The sequence below is a fragment of the Danio rerio genome, chromosome 23 (genome assembly GCF_049306965.1).
Source record: "Danio rerio strain Tuebingen ecotype United States chromosome 23, GRCz12tu, whole genome shotgun sequence".
In the NCBI taxonomy this organism is placed as follows: Eukaryota; Metazoa; Chordata; class Actinopteri; order Cypriniformes; family Danionidae; genus Danio; species Danio rerio.
In genome coordinates this window covers 22,972,780-22,988,466 of record NC_133198.1, presented here as the reverse complement: position 1 = coordinate 22,988,466, position 15,687 = coordinate 22,972,780, and the positions used below count along the sequence as shown (strand labels likewise).

The 15,687-nt window shown below is 37.1% G+C and overlaps 1 protein-coding gene across 10 annotated transcripts in view; it reads left to right on the top strand.

The window, feature by feature from the left end:
- Nucleotides 1-15,340, top strand: part of si:dkey-32e6.6 — a 41,976-nt gene extending 26,636 nt beyond the window's left edge. For all 10 annotated transcript variants that reach the window (XM_073938808.1, XM_073938813.1, XM_073938806.1 and 7 more), the window contains 2 exons: nucleotides 14,136-14,462; nucleotides 14,835-15,340. In XM_073938808.1, the coding sequence (XP_073794909.1) occupies nucleotides 14,136-14,462; nucleotides 14,835-15,012 (505 nt within the window). In that variant the 3' untranslated portion in view covers nucleotides 15,013-15,340. The remainder of the gene's footprint in view (nucleotides 1-14,135; nucleotides 14,463-14,834) is intronic.
- Nucleotides 15,341-15,687: the final 347 nt, after the last annotated feature.

The following is a 15,687-nucleotide window of genomic DNA, read 5'->3' as shown; positions in this document are numbered from 1 at the left end:
TGGGAATTTTTTTATTTGATGTTTGACGTAATCTCAACTGAAAATAACCCTTCCCCTTTTTAAAAAGTAGCCAATAGAGTTTTGTTTTTATCACAGCTCTGGCCAGTGAGAGTGATTGAGCTCAAACACGTCAAATAAAAAGCAAATGAGAAGCGCCTTAAAAGGGGCGGGACACGTCATACTAGAAAGCATTTGATTGGTCAAGCTTTGATGAGAAACTGAAGTATGAGGAGATGTGAAATAAAACGTTAACTGATTTAGGCATAAGTGACAAACTGCAAGCTTTACATGTTTCTACTGATTTTATATCTCCTAAAGTGCAAATGTCCTTAAAACTAACCGACTAAAATTAACATCTACATTTCTTTTATTTTAATTTCATGGGACCTTTAAGGGAATACACACAATATACAGTAATTCTCATTAAGCTACAGCATTAGTTTCCCTCTCTCTTTCTGACTATCATGCCGTCAGCAAATACATTATTCAGCCTAAACATATTTTACTCATTTTCTTTTCTCGCAAATTGCAAGTCTTTCTGAAACAGTGCCATTCAAAGCAGCAACAAGAAGAACTTTATTCTATTTTATTCACTCTCATCCACATCTGCAGCACCAGGAAAGCAGATATTATCACTGGAATTGTAGCCATGGCTGATGTACTGTTTGCTTTCCAGCTGCTGTTTTTTTAAAAGTAACCTGTAATTAGCAGCAGTGAGCGTATAAGTGAGCTTTGATCAGCTATCAGCTCAACTTTACAGGCTGTTTATTTTAAAAAATAACGTCACATTGTCACCAAATTGTGGTGTTAATTGTTACGGAGGATGTGCACATTCATGTGTGTGATCCTGTGATCTACCCAAACACTGCAGCACCATGCTATTATCTGTGAACCTCCCCGGTTAAAGCAGGACTTTTACTGTCTGCTTTAATTTCTTCAGCCTTTATGAGTGGCTGTCAGCCCAAATAATGTGAAAATCAGCACTGTGTGGATTCGATTTAAATACCGCTGTAAATCCCAGCTCTATCAACACCTCCTCATACTTAATTTCTCAAACTTTCAGTCATGTAAAAATCTAGCCATATATACACATACATAAAGAGGTAGCCATGGAAATATATTCTCAGAGCGCCTGTGTGATCAGTCACATGTCGTTTCCAGCTGAGATGATTAGCTCAAATATCCTCCGTAGTCCAAAGACTACATACTAATTGTGAACTTCTGGGGGTTCCTGTGTCAGAACTGCTTTCGAAATGATTGAGAATGTTAATGGTTGCCTATTATAGACACCTTTTTTCTTTTACATTTACCCTTCCTCACTCGCTTGTATTCGGTTCTGGGTTGTATGCCAATAGTAATTTAATGAATAAAAAACTAATTCCTGAATTTCAACTGCAGGTAGCAAATTCGATACAGATTTATATGTAGTAAAGTAGAATTTAAATGAACTGAAATCTAAAAAAATATAAAATATGTCCCTGATCATCAGGGGTCGCCACAGCGGAATGAACCACTAGCTATTCCACCATATGTTTTACGCACCGGATGCCCCATGCGAACTCATACACTACAGCCGATTTTTTAGTTCATCCAAATCAGCTATACCACATGTCTTTGGACTGTGATGGAAACACATGCGTACACGAAGAGAACATGCAAACTCCACACAGAAATGACAACTGGTCCAGCTGGGACTCGAACCAGCAACCTACTTGCTTTGAGGCGACTGTGCTAACCACCAAATATTTCGCCAAATAGTCCTTAGGGATGCGGTGACACGCAGTCAGATATTTCGGCGAACAGATCCGCCACTTTTGGCGCTCATAATCATAAAGCTCTCGTGCTGCAGGAATGTGGAGGTTTGCTGAAGGCGTGCAGCTGTCGTACTGTGAGGAGTTCTTGTCTTTAATAAACTACGGCAGTTTGCGTTCACTGAACAGTAAGAATGATTAATAAATCCATATGAAACAGCCCCTTAAAAGTCACGCCTCGCTTTCAGTTTCGGGCTTTGGCGCGTTCTGCACTCACACACAAGCGTACGGTGCCAAAGCCCATGTGAACCGCGCTCAGGCACACCTCTTCCAACCGGGCCAGGGCCGGCCAAGTGAACCGTGCTTGAGCTCGATTCAGCGCACTCACACTTTTCAAACGATTCGGGAAACGGGCCTGGGCACGGTATGGATGGCATAGTGTGAGTAGGCCCTTAGTCTAAAATCAGTTTTCACAATCCATATGCACTCGCTCGAAAGCTTGACAGAGCCCCTGCGCGTAGCTACAGTTGCTAAACCACGATTGGTGGGTGGTGATATTTGGGTGTGGCTTAGCGAAGGCTCAATTCATCGACTCAACAGAGAAACTGATTTTGCATAAAGATGACACATAAAGATTAAGTATAGACCTGTTATGAGCTCAGAAAATGTTAATCGATTGTTGCAGACAGGGGCTGCAGACATTCGATCTGATTGGGGCTTTTTCCTCAATATTAAGTAGCCTACTCAAAATCCTCTCCTTGCAAGTTTAGACTTCATAAGTTTGATATGGAAATCAAACTCCCGAGGTCACGTCGGGTAAACCTTTAAATGGAACAGTGTACTTTATAACCTCATTCACATCATCATGGCTACGTTGTTTCACAATCGTAACAATCAAATAAAAAAAACATGATATAAGGAACTGCCTATTGCCATGTAGCTGTAAATTTATACGACCGCCATCTTCAAGCCTATAACAATACTGCCTCCTTTCATTTTCATTGAAAATAGAAAACACACCCTGTCTCTTTTGCTGAATATCAGTTTTAATAATCAATAATGGCCATTATAAAAGTATGACATACAATAGATTTATACATTATAGAAAAAAAATGCAAGCAATCAGTCAAATGCGCAGAATCATGTGGCTACTTTAATTAATATATTAACTTATCTTTGTGCCCAGCCAAAACACGTTACTCGAGAACAAGTAATAGATTCATAAGACTAAAGTCGGGGAATATGTCTTTAGATATAGACAACAAGATGTATTAAATATCTCGTTTAACAAATATAGTTAGATAGTTAGATCCTTGATGAACAGTACGATGTGCACAGCTCTTATCTGGGTAGATGTGCTCAAAGCACTGACTGCCTGGAGCTTCGTCGCGAGCACACACTGCAGTACATGCCACAATATGTCTCGTGTGTGTTTTCAGTGGTATAATGTGGACAGAGAGTTGTTCAGAAACACTGAGTGAAACGCCAGTGTGGACGCAGATCGTTTTCATTCTAAAACGTCATTTAAAACTAAAACGTATTGGTGTAAACGGGGCCTCTGTTGACCCCATCTCGTACTTTAGCATGAACCCAAATGCCATTTAAAAAAACACAAACCAACATCGAAACCATTTTGAACCATGATGCTGGTTAGTCGCAGCAAGCAAAGCTCCCCAAATAGAGAATTAGCTCCACTCTACAACAAATGTAATCGAGATGATCATCCTGCGCTCTCAAAATAGTAAAGATTTTTTGCGTGTATGTTCATATTTTGCAAAGATACAGATTTTGTATTTCGCCATCATTTATAATTTGAGTTTGCAGTTTGCAAGTCTTAATGCGATTTTGTTTCTTTTCCTCATTGAAGTCGCTAAGTTCACTAATTTTTATGTAAGTTTTAGCCTCAAATCAAAGTTTTAGTGATATGATTTTCCTCGGTGTGGTAAATTAACAAATACTTTTTAAAAATTCTATAGCAAAACTATTTTTATAAGTAGCACTGGTGAAAAAGTCAGCAAGAATTGATGTACTACATTGCAATTCATTAAAGTCCTTTATTTTTTTAATGTAAATTAAAGTTCAGCTTATGCCGAGTTCAGACTGCATGATTTTCAAAGTAGTCGTGTCACAGATGTTTTCACACTGCATGACTATCTGGGCCAGCGTTTCGTCGATGCTTTGTTTACACTGCAAGATGGATCGGCGACAGGGACTTTCACATTGCATGACTTTATAGTAAGAATCGCCGACAACTTATGTGTCACAGCCAAAAACACGTAGTATATCTTTTGTTATTAACTACATAATAAGAAAGAAGCCTTTAATGGGGTAGAAAATGTTCATATTTGCTCACCTGGGTTTAAAGGGAATTAGCCATTTCTCCTCAAAGTTGATAATAAACAAATTTCTTTCTGTATGAAACGTCAAACAGACACGGTTGCTGCTGAGTCCTGTCAAACCTCCACTAGTTTTTCCTCCATTTCGTGGGTCCAAATAAAACCGAAAATGAGCGCTTTAAACTTCTCCCCCAGCCTCCCGCTGGCCTGCGGCAGGTATACACACACGCACACACAAGTGAATGCTGCTCTCTCATTGGCTGTAGGCGATCGCCGATGTTATTTTCAGTCAAAACTCAATTCACACCGCATGATTTGAATCGCCGACAGCTCCAGATATTTAGCACGCCAAATATCTCGCAGGCATCGGCGACTCATCAGCGATTCTCTCAGATCACGTCTTTGATAGTTTATACTGTGTGATTGTCACTCACGTGCACAAGCAGCAATTTGCCTGTGATTTCAGGCATTTGTTGGCGATTTCTCAAAACCTGTCGGCGAGCCAAAATCGGGGCTAAAATCACGCAGTCTGAACTAGGCATTAGGGTGGTTCGGATATTCAAAGCTCCTGTATAAGAACAAGTTGATTTCGCTATATTTGCAGAAAAATTATGTTTCTGTCATTACCTCATGTCATATCTATAGAATTGTGGTTGCTTGGAAGAACAAAAACTTCTCAGACTTGTTAAAAAACCATCTTAACTTGTGTCTCGTTGCATCGCTTTTAAAGATCCCTGTGCCAGGACTATGAAATGCAATTAGAGTTTGCAATTTTACTGAACGACCTTCATGATTTGAAAGCAAAGCTCTAACAGCTAATAGAAGTCACAAGTTTCTGTAAAAGTGAAACATCTCTGACCAGTGCTGTCATGCCTTTAATCTACTGTATGGCCTAATGTCATGGGAATCTCTGCATCTTGGACCACAGCAGTCTGTGTGTTCATATGCCAGTGTTTTTATAGGTGCACAGTTTTTTTGTGTGTGAGCATTGACACCACAGGCCCCCTGTCATCTGGAGTTTGGTTGTTTTGTTTTTCGGGGTGAATAACAGGCTGTGCTGGGACAGGGCTGTTCTGCAGGCCAATGACCTGTGACTCTGAGGATTTTGATGGATGGAGAGGACAATGTTGATGCGCTAGCTAGACCGAGCTTACGGGAATGAGGCAGGGGGGTGAAACAGAGGACACGCTCTGCTTGTTTTCTCACACAGGGAGACAAAAACGCAAGTTAGTACACCAAGCTTCACTAAGAAGTGCACATTCTCATTTCATAATGAGTTATATAAGGTGTCTCTGCCTGAGATGCTGTTCACTCTAAGGAAAGGCACAGCTGTTGAATAGCGTAAAAATGACTAGTTCTTACATTCCACAGTTGATTCAGGACTTTTACTATTGTAAACTATTACAAAAAAGTCTAAAATGTGTTATTTAAATATGCAAGTGAAGCATTTTTTTATTCAATATTTGTTACTTGGCATACTTTATTAACAGATATGATAGCATCCATAATTTAGAAAATGCTGTGAATAGGCAGAAAAATTGTGAATTGTAGAATTGTACACTGTAAAACCCAACAGTCAACTTTATCAAGTGAAATGAGTGTAGTTAACTCAAAATCGGCTGAAAGTTAGGGTGCTTTTACACCTAGACTTTTGTTTCAGAACCTGTCTTGTTTGCCCAGTTAGAGCGGTTTGTTTGGCATATGTGAATCCAGCAATCGCGCTCGGATCCGCGCCAAATCAATTGGTCCAAGATCGCTTAAATGAGGTGGTCTCGGCTCGATTGAAACAAACTCTGGACAGGAAGATTTTACTTAGAAAGCGATACCATCCGAGCCTGGCTATATCACAGTGTATCATGGATATGTCATAGGCATATATACGGCTATATGAACTGAAGAGAGAGTTATGAGTAGGGCAGGAGGTCATTCCAACAGGTAAATATGCATTTCATGTTAAAGCCTATATTGCATAAGCCAACTGCTATGTATGACAAAGTCTTACCTCTGATATATACTTGGTGACGATGTCTGTGGGTGTCACTATTCAAAAAGAAAGTGCAGCTTTTCGAATATGATGTCTTTATTGCTCATCGTCATAAATTAAAATAAAGACGCATGACCGCTGAGCGAGACTCTGCTAAATAAACCCTGAAACTCTGCCCAATGTAAGGAGAGTTTACTCCCACGTGACTTGTTTTAGCTCCTTCGGTCCGTTTAGAAACTTTGCCGTGTGAAAACGAACCGCACCAAGAACAAAGAGCAACACTGTAGCAATTTTAATCCCTGTTTCGGAACAAATGAATCGATTCACAGGTGTGAAAACCAGGGGCGTAGATTTAGGGTGGACGGTGGGGACGTGAACCTCAAAAAAACTGAACCTTTTTGCAGTTATTCACCTGATTAATTATTCATTCTGTTTAATTGAGGTATAAATATTACATCTTAGTGACATTAAGAACTAATTTTTGCTGGATAATCTTGTTGGATAGTTATTATAACTACACTTTTTGATGTACCAAAAATATGTCTTACCATTTTGTCAAATTGCTTTATTTACACATTTAAACTAAGTTTTATTACAGTTTTATAAATAATAAAAATACTTTGAATTAGAAATTAGAACTTTAAATTCTTAGAATAAAGAAATGAAGAGTTCAGATGCCAAAAACTCTAAATGCCATGTAAAATTAGCATTTTTCTCAGCCTTGTATATTTATGTTCAGTTATTTCACTTTAAAGGCAATAAAATGTATTAGTCACTATAAAAGTAAAATCAGTCCACACACAGGAGTTGGAGAAAAATGCTATTTTTAGAAGAAAATTTTAAATGGCATTTAGAGGTTTTTGCATCTAAACATTTAAAATATGAAAATATACTTATTTTCAAAATATATTTTTTTATCATCTGTTAAATCTGTTAAAACTTGATTTAAATTAAAAACTGAAGTCTATAGGCAAATTACAAACTGGCCAGTGCATTCAACCTTCCTCTGTGAGAATTTGGGCATTTGAATAATAAGATAAATTCAAACATAATAATAATAATCCATCTTTTGGTCTTTCAACCACCTGACCCCCCTTGGCTACGCGCATGACTATTTAATTTAACTTTAGTTGTAAGACATTAGGCGACTTAATAATACATTTTAATAGCAGTTAAATAATAAATAGGAATTATAATATATTATATATATATATATATATATATATATATATATATATATATGGGGGGGGGGGGGGGGGGGGGGGGATTCTATTCACTCGTCCCCAGTCCCCACCAATGTCAAGCGCAAACCTACGCCCTTGGTGAAAACACTCTTAGTTCTACTCATTTGAAAAGTTTTGAACTCAGTGTTGAAGGTAATCAGTTAACTAAATACCTCATTAGTTCAGCTTAAATTGATTAAGATCACAGTACTTGTATAGATTACTTTTTTAACTCAAATGTTTTGTTTCAATTGGTTGATTCCTTAAACGGTTCAAGTTGCCTTAACATATTGGGTTTTACAGAATTTAGTTGGTTTGAGTTCTTGTCACTTAATCGAGTTTTGCTGTGCTCAAACTGCTTCATTTAATCAAATGGATTAAGTTCACAGTGTCCATTGTCCATTTGGATTAGTTTTTGAACGTAAATAGTTTGTTGCAATCGATTTTCTTAAATGGTTACCATAACGTTTTGGGTTTTAGAGTGTAATTGTAATTGTAGAACGATCTAAACATCCAAATTATGTGGGAAAGTATCCCTGAAAAACCTATTGGATAGCTATAAAAGTTTATTTGTGCCTCTGTGCATGAGGGAAAAAAGCATATTTTGAGAGAACAGCCTTTAAATATATGATAAATATAAAAATCTAATACGTAATTGAAATCTATAGAGACAAATTAATCAAATGCAACAAAAGAAGCAATTAAAAGTGTATTTTTGGATAGATTAGACTAATTAAAAAGGCCTTAAAATTTGAACAACAAAATACATGATAGAGCCACAGATGGAGATAGTTATCTCAAATGATGGTTCCCTTAAAATAAAGCTGCTGAGTTTTGCTGAGCCTGGGTTTCCCGCATACATGACATAACATGAGATCCAATGAAATGTGCTTGGTTGTGACAGTGGTCTTCCTGTCCTGTGTGTCAGGTTATGTAAGAGTGGTTGTGCAATGCCAACGTCGGTGTGCCCGTGGACATGTGGTGGCAGCCGTGCTCTCTGCTTTTCATTATGGCAGTACTCCCTGAGGATTCCCACCAATGTGGGCTTGTTAGTAGGGGGATATCTGTGTGAAAAGAATGTTTCTACACAAATCTGTCTCGGACATCAGATAACTGTTTTCCAGTTTGATGCACATTTGTACTGTAATTACTTTTTTTCTTTTTTTGCAAAAGAGGTATTGTTTAAAGGTCAATATACCTTAGGCATATTTCATTCCCCAAGTTGTCAAGCCACTCTCAGTTGACCATTACACAACCGGTAGACTGCAAATACGAATGCAGTAAAAATATCCCGATCAATAGGTAGTGTGAATGATCACATATTTTCAGTTTTAGGCTCTATATTTTGGCTGTCTTAGTTTTTAACCAAAAACACACGAATGTAAATGCAGCCTGAGAAGGTGTTTTCTTTTTTGATATAGTATATACACTTTTTCTTTACTTCATAAAGTAAAGTACATACAGGGAAAATCACTGGCTTGCCATGCGTTAAAGGATTTTAAATACATGACATTTCCACTTGCCTCCACTTATTTTGTGGTCATTTGCAAAGTTATAGACAATATTTGGCCAAATATACATCAGTTGTGATATGTTAGATCTTCCCACTTTCAATCAGCAGTTGCAGGCAGACAGAGAGATGGTGTGTGTGTGCATGTAAATGACACAAGCATATCTAACAGTTCATAGGAACATGTTAGCTGCCTCTTTGCAAATATTTTTAAGCATATTGGCAATTTGGTTGATCCCCTCGGCTCTCTGGTCTAGCACATGTCAATTGTCTTAAGATCAAAGATGAATGAAGGCTCTAGCAAACATCATTTAGTTTCTATAGCTGCTATTAATAATATTTTAGGAAATGGTACTTAGATTGACTTGTGAACAAAACAGAACTGCCTGTGCATTAAACGGTTTTATTACACACCTTCTAGCCAATCAAAATCAATCATTTAAATAGACCATTGAATAATTTGTAATGATTTACTTATATTATATAAAATAGGCTAACAAAGCCTTACCTTGTATAAGAAACAAAATTTAAATATGAGTACTGATTATACTCATATATATGCCTAAGATAATAAGCAAGTGCGGTTGTAAAATTGTTGTGTCGGCTCCTTTGTGGCAGTTATTTATTGTGCACATGCTTAATAAAAAGTTTGTGCAATAATTTAACAACCCAACTGTTGATACATGTCTCCAAATGAGAACTTATTAGCTGTTGCAATTATTTTTTTTTTGTTTTTGTGCCCCAGACAAGACATTTTTAGATTTGCCAAATTTCTTCCACAGCATTTTACACTTTTACCTAAAATTATTAATATTAAGCTTAATTGTAAAAATTTGGGCGGTTCCATTTAAAACGCACTTGTCTTCAAAAAGAGTTGAATTGTCATTGCTCTTCTTGCAAAGGGAAGCTGTAATTAAAAAAAACTGTAAACTGTGAAAGAACCTTCACAGTTCTTGGCTGTGCGCGCACTCAGCGGAGGCTTGCGCTAAGTGCAGACACATAGCTCGCGACACAGACTCGTGCTCACACGGCTTGTAAGCTTGCAGAGTGAACCAAATGAGCTGTATTTCCAGAGTGGACAGTGACAATGCCGTTGCAACAAACACAACAAGTTGTTTTCTTGTATAAGTGGAAACGCAAGCAATCTGGCTAAGTGAAAGTATCTTTCAAAAGTGCATTTACTGCAATGCAAAGTTTTGACTGCCTAGCTACTAACGGCAACTTTACATCATCCACATCGTTATGCCAGCAGTAAATGACCTAAATTAGTATATTATTCATTCATTCATATTTCTTTTCGGTTTAGTCCCTTTATTAAACTAGGGTCGGAATGAACCACCAACTTATCCAGAACATATTTTATGCAGCGGATGCCCTTCCAGCCGCAACCCATCTCTGGGAAACATCCATACACACTCACTCACCCTTCATACACTACAGACAATTAAGCCTAGCCAATTCACCTGTACCGCACATCTTTGGACTGTGGGGAAAACCAGAGCAAATCCACACGAATGCAGGGAGAACATGCAAACTCCACACAGAAATGTCAACCGACCCAGCCGAGGCTCGAACCAGCAACCTTCTTGCTGTGAGGCGACAGCACTACCTACTGCGCCACTGAGTTGCCCTAGTTTAAAATTAATAGTTAAATAAACACACACTTTCGATTGCAATGAAAACAATGTTTTTTTCTGCAGTAGCCTAAATAAATCTTAAACATAATTTTTTTTACATCTGCTGTATTTAAAAATATATGAATAGCCTAATAATACACTATGCTTATTAAAAAAAATATGATAAAATGGCTTATTTTTACATTGCAAGATGCTCCAAAAATGTAATAAAAACAAAGTTAACTCCCAAATCATGTTAACTCATTTATGTGAATGAAAAATGAAAAAACTTTATCTCATTAAACTGCATTTTGCAACTCGAAGAGGGTATTTTCAACTGCAGGGAGCACAATAAACCAAGAAATATCCCGACTTCTGCCAGAAAAGGCAAACATATTGATTTTTCTCCAGAAGAATGGTTAAAAACTGAGAGTCATTTTCTTTCAAACCATTGCACATTCTTTAACAGGAAAAAATATTTATTTGTTTTACAGTTATTGGTTTTGTTTTATTTTACATAAAAACATAATAATAAAATAAAAGATTTTTAATTAAGTTCAAATTGTTTTTGTTTTTTCACTAACAAAAAAGTACCGATAAGAGACCCGTTAAAGTACCAAACTGATAAGTGGTATCGATAAAAGTAGTAATACCGTTAAAACCTTAACAATACCCATCCCAAATCTTGATAAACTCTGGGAGTCCTGCAATAACACTTTCTTTGCCCTTTCAGATGACTTCATTAAGTTATTTGAGTCACTACAGAGAGACTGGATGCAGTCGTCCGAGCTCATGGGATTCATACACAATATTATTTTTTTCCTAAAACTTGGATAGGTGTTGTATAGGTCAATGTTTTCAGATTAAATAAAAAGCAAAACTAAAAGTATTTCATCAGGTTGGATAGTAATTATTCATATTTCAGACCTTTTAGCTAAACCTCTTTGCTTAACATTGGTTGAGGCACTTGTAGCATGTCAAATTGGAATGCAGCAGGAATCTTAACTAGTTGCAGACATTTTGATAAAGCAGACCATGAAAAATATATATTATAGGAAAATGAAACTGTTATTTGAATTTAAACCCATTAGAGGAGACCTCCAAAACAAAATGAGAAACCTTTAAGAATTTCATAGTAGGTGCACTTTAAAACAAGAGCTAAACACAATAGCTCACGGCTCCCACTGAAACTCTGTCAGCCACATCCACTGCCAGATATCTTGATTGATATTCAGTCTGCAGCATCTACAGTCTCATCTCAAGGTCAGTAGCAGAGCTTGTACGGTGAATGAAAACCACATGGAGGTCAGTGTAGCTTTTGATGTAATAATAACACTCGTTGCTATATGAGATCCTCATCTCAGTCGTCAGTGTTACGAAGGCAGAGGAAATGTACTCCTGACTCCTGCTGAGACCAACACTGTAAACTTACACCAGCTGCCTCCTTCAGACCCCTCTTGAAAACACAAAAGCTTCTCATACACTGCCATTTCTTTTAGGACATTCTCACTCTCAAAATCCTCCAACCCCTAAACCCCCTACAACACATACTGTCATTTCTGCTGCCTCCACAGAACGCATGACACACAAATACACTTCACCAAAGTCAACACACAGGCTTTTTTGGCTCTAGCTGATTTGTGTTGGGTTAATGACCTGCCATGGGGCAAGTTCTGCCGAATACTTTACAAGCTCCCCCAATACTTCACAGAAACCCTCTACACTAACCATCAAAAATACTTGAAGATGGTTTATACAAATACATGTTGTAAGACCTGCACAGACAAGCAGGAATTGCCGTTGTCTATTCTTGTATAAGCTGTTTAGAACAAGTCTGTTGATGGACCATGAAAAAATATTAATATAAGGTTATTAATGAAGCTGGCCGACCAGAAAAGACTACATTTACTCTATGTACTAGTGATGAGGATTGGATTCATCCTTAACTCATGACTGTTTTGAGTTACTCGTAAAGATTTACTCACCGATTTTGTTATTGATTTATTGAGTGATTAGTCATTGTATGGAAATAATGACTGATGCATTCATTTAAAAAGTTGTTCAAAATGCAAATTTGCTATTCACCTTATTCTCTGTGTAAGAGCGGGCACAGGCATTTGAATCTTTTTGGCTCGAGACTTCCAGTCTCATTCACTTCCATTCATCTTTAGATGTTAAAAACAGCTCGATATGCTGCTTGATGTTGCGAACTGATATTTTCTTATTCTATTATTCTGCTTTGTTTGTATAGTCATGCAAAAACTTGCATAACGAGCTGTTTTAAACGTCCAAAAATGAATGGAAGTAAATGAGACCGGAAGTCTTGAGTCGAAAAGATTCAAATGGCTGTGCCTGCTTGTACGTGAGGAATAAGTGGAATAAGCAAATAGCAAATTTGCATTTTAAACAATTTTTAAAATGAATGAATCACTCAATAATCTCCATCTAATCACTTAATAGCTTGTATAGTTTGACCGTTTTCTGCTGTTTATTGAATCGGAAGTTGTAAAACAATTGCAAAAATGAGTGCACTTCCGCTTTAAAGAATAAGGTTAATAGAATAAAATGCATTATATGGTATGCTTGTTAAAAACACAATGTGATTGTTCTAAATTGTTGTTTACCGTTGATATAGGTTTATATAACATAAATTATAGAAAATAGCCACAAAAGAGGTCTTATTTATAATGTTATGACTTTATGTTTTAAAGTCACTGGAATCTTGTTAATTTGCGTGTGGTTAGCAAGTTTATTGATCGCTTAAGTCCCCTTTTTTGGCTTTTTTTAAAAACAATTTTCATTATTGACATCCATCATTTCATCAAATAAATTTTCATGAGCATCTTCCCAATTTATCCACAATCATTTAACCACAACAACAGTGACTACAAGTCAATAGTACAATGGCGAGAGCGTCATGTAAGAAAGCCTTACTGAGGAGACTGAGGAGCCAGGCAAATATAAAATAGCCTAAACATGATAGTAACCTAATGATTGCATGTTGAAAGCAAAAACCGATATTAAGGAGATTTAGACTTCTTGGCCGGACATGTCAGGGAAAAGGAGGACATGTGGTCACTCTAGTGTCTTCACTAGACACGAAACAACAGAAACATTTATATACCAGAGCACTGCACTATTCCAACCACATAAACATGTTTATAATCTAAATAATGAATTTTAGACCTTATTAATGATACTATAAGCACATGCTGAGTGACTGATGCTTTAAGTTTGCACATTTCTAAAGTTCACGTTTAAACTGTATGTTTCCTAGTTGTTTTATTTTCAAGATCTGAGATACTATCTGCTGCCGCTTTCAGAATGGCAATAAATGTCACTTAAAATGGTATTCAAATTCTCATTGCTAACATTTAACACTAAACAAACCACCTAATTAGCATCTGAGGTATTTGAGTCTATGAAAAAATAATCATTTTGTGATAAACTGTATTTTTTCCAAATTATTTAGTCTGTTAAACAACTTTAACCAAGTTAAGTGTTATCCGCCTCCCAATATAACATGTTCTAGTATGATATTCATCTTATTGTATGAAGTTTAATTGAACTGGTAAATTAAATCAAATACTATCTCTTCCAGAAATCACTTTTGGCCACAACTGTATCATCTTAAAAAACATTGATATTTAGATCTTATTTCTCCACCACTTATATAATTTAGAATGTAAAACCATACCTGTATCTGTTTTCTCAGGAAGCTGGAATCTCTTGACCTGTCATATAACCAGATGGCAGTGGTGCCCACAGATCTGCCCAGGGCCTTGCTCTATCTCTCTTTGCAGCACAACCACATTCATTCCATTCCTCCATACTCACTGAGTCACCTCCGCCCAGGCTTACAGACTCTACGCCTTTCACACAACCTGTTAGAGGAGCACACTGTACAAGGGAAGTCTTTTCGTGGAGTATATCAAAGTCTGGTTGAGTTACACTTGGACAACAACCGGTTTGAGAGGGTTCCCCTCAACATGCGCCACTTCAAGAAACTCCAGCTGCTGCATCTAGACCACAACCGGATAAGGTATGCACACTTAAGCCCTGTTCCCCATCTAGTAAGTTTCCTTACATTCTAAAATAAACTGAAATTAAGAAACAATTAAGTTTTCAATTAAAAAGTGAAAGTTTGAATCATGATTATTATTCTGTCCAATTACATTTGGACCCTTAACAAGTGGGAAGCACATATGCAAACTGTTGTAATTCCTACCCCGTCTACCTGATGTGGATGTAAATACCTTCAAATTAAAGCTGACAGTCTGCAGTTAAAGCACACCTTGTTCATTTTGAAATTCATTGTGTTGGTCTATAGAGCCAAAAATGTTACAATTTTGTCGATATCCAAATATTTATGGACCTAACAGTATATATATATATATATATATTGTGTTTTCAGCTCTGTCCCCTCAAAGTCGCTTTGTAAGGTTAAAAGGACGGAGGACTCTCCCCTGTCAACTGTCCATTTAGAGTACAACTACATCAATGTGAAGAAAATCCACCGTGCTGCTTTCTCCTGCATTCAAGACCAGAGCAAGATCATCCTGGAGCCCCAGAACCAAAGCCAGGGCTACTAAACTACAGAAATGTCACCTTGTCACTTCACAGCCTCCCTGTCAAACACTCTCAGACTTCAGAGTACTGTAAACGCCATGTTCATTAGATAGATCCATTAATAATGTCATGGTTGCTCTTTAAATGCTCATTTGGCTGTTAAGCAGCTTGTAGCACACTAAATTTTGTTTCTTTTTGTTTGTAATAACCATTCAGACTACATAATGCCTTTCTTTCACATTATTCAATTAGAATTTGGTGCATATGTGGTTTTTTCATATTTATAATTTTAATTGCATTATTTTACCTCTGCATTATCTGATGTTGCATTAAAACAGATGTCTGTAAAATACTTTGTCAAGATTTTATCCACGTAAATGTTTAAGAAACCCTCTATGAATTTTAAAAGGTTCACATCAGTTTGAATGTGTCCGTGATACTCTATGAGGGAACCATAGCTCACTGCCAAGGTACGTATAGCTAAATACAATTTCTCAGCCTGAGACTGAGGCGTATGTGACAGCATCTTTATTATCAATGACTTTCAGGAAACACTGCAGGATTCTTGAGCGAAGCTTTAGGTGAACGGCTGGAGATCTGTGAGCAGAGATGATGTCTTGAATGGCAAGGTAATGAGACAGAACTTATGAGCTGTGATGTCTGCTGAGTTCAGGTGTGAATGACGCCCGCAGGTCTGA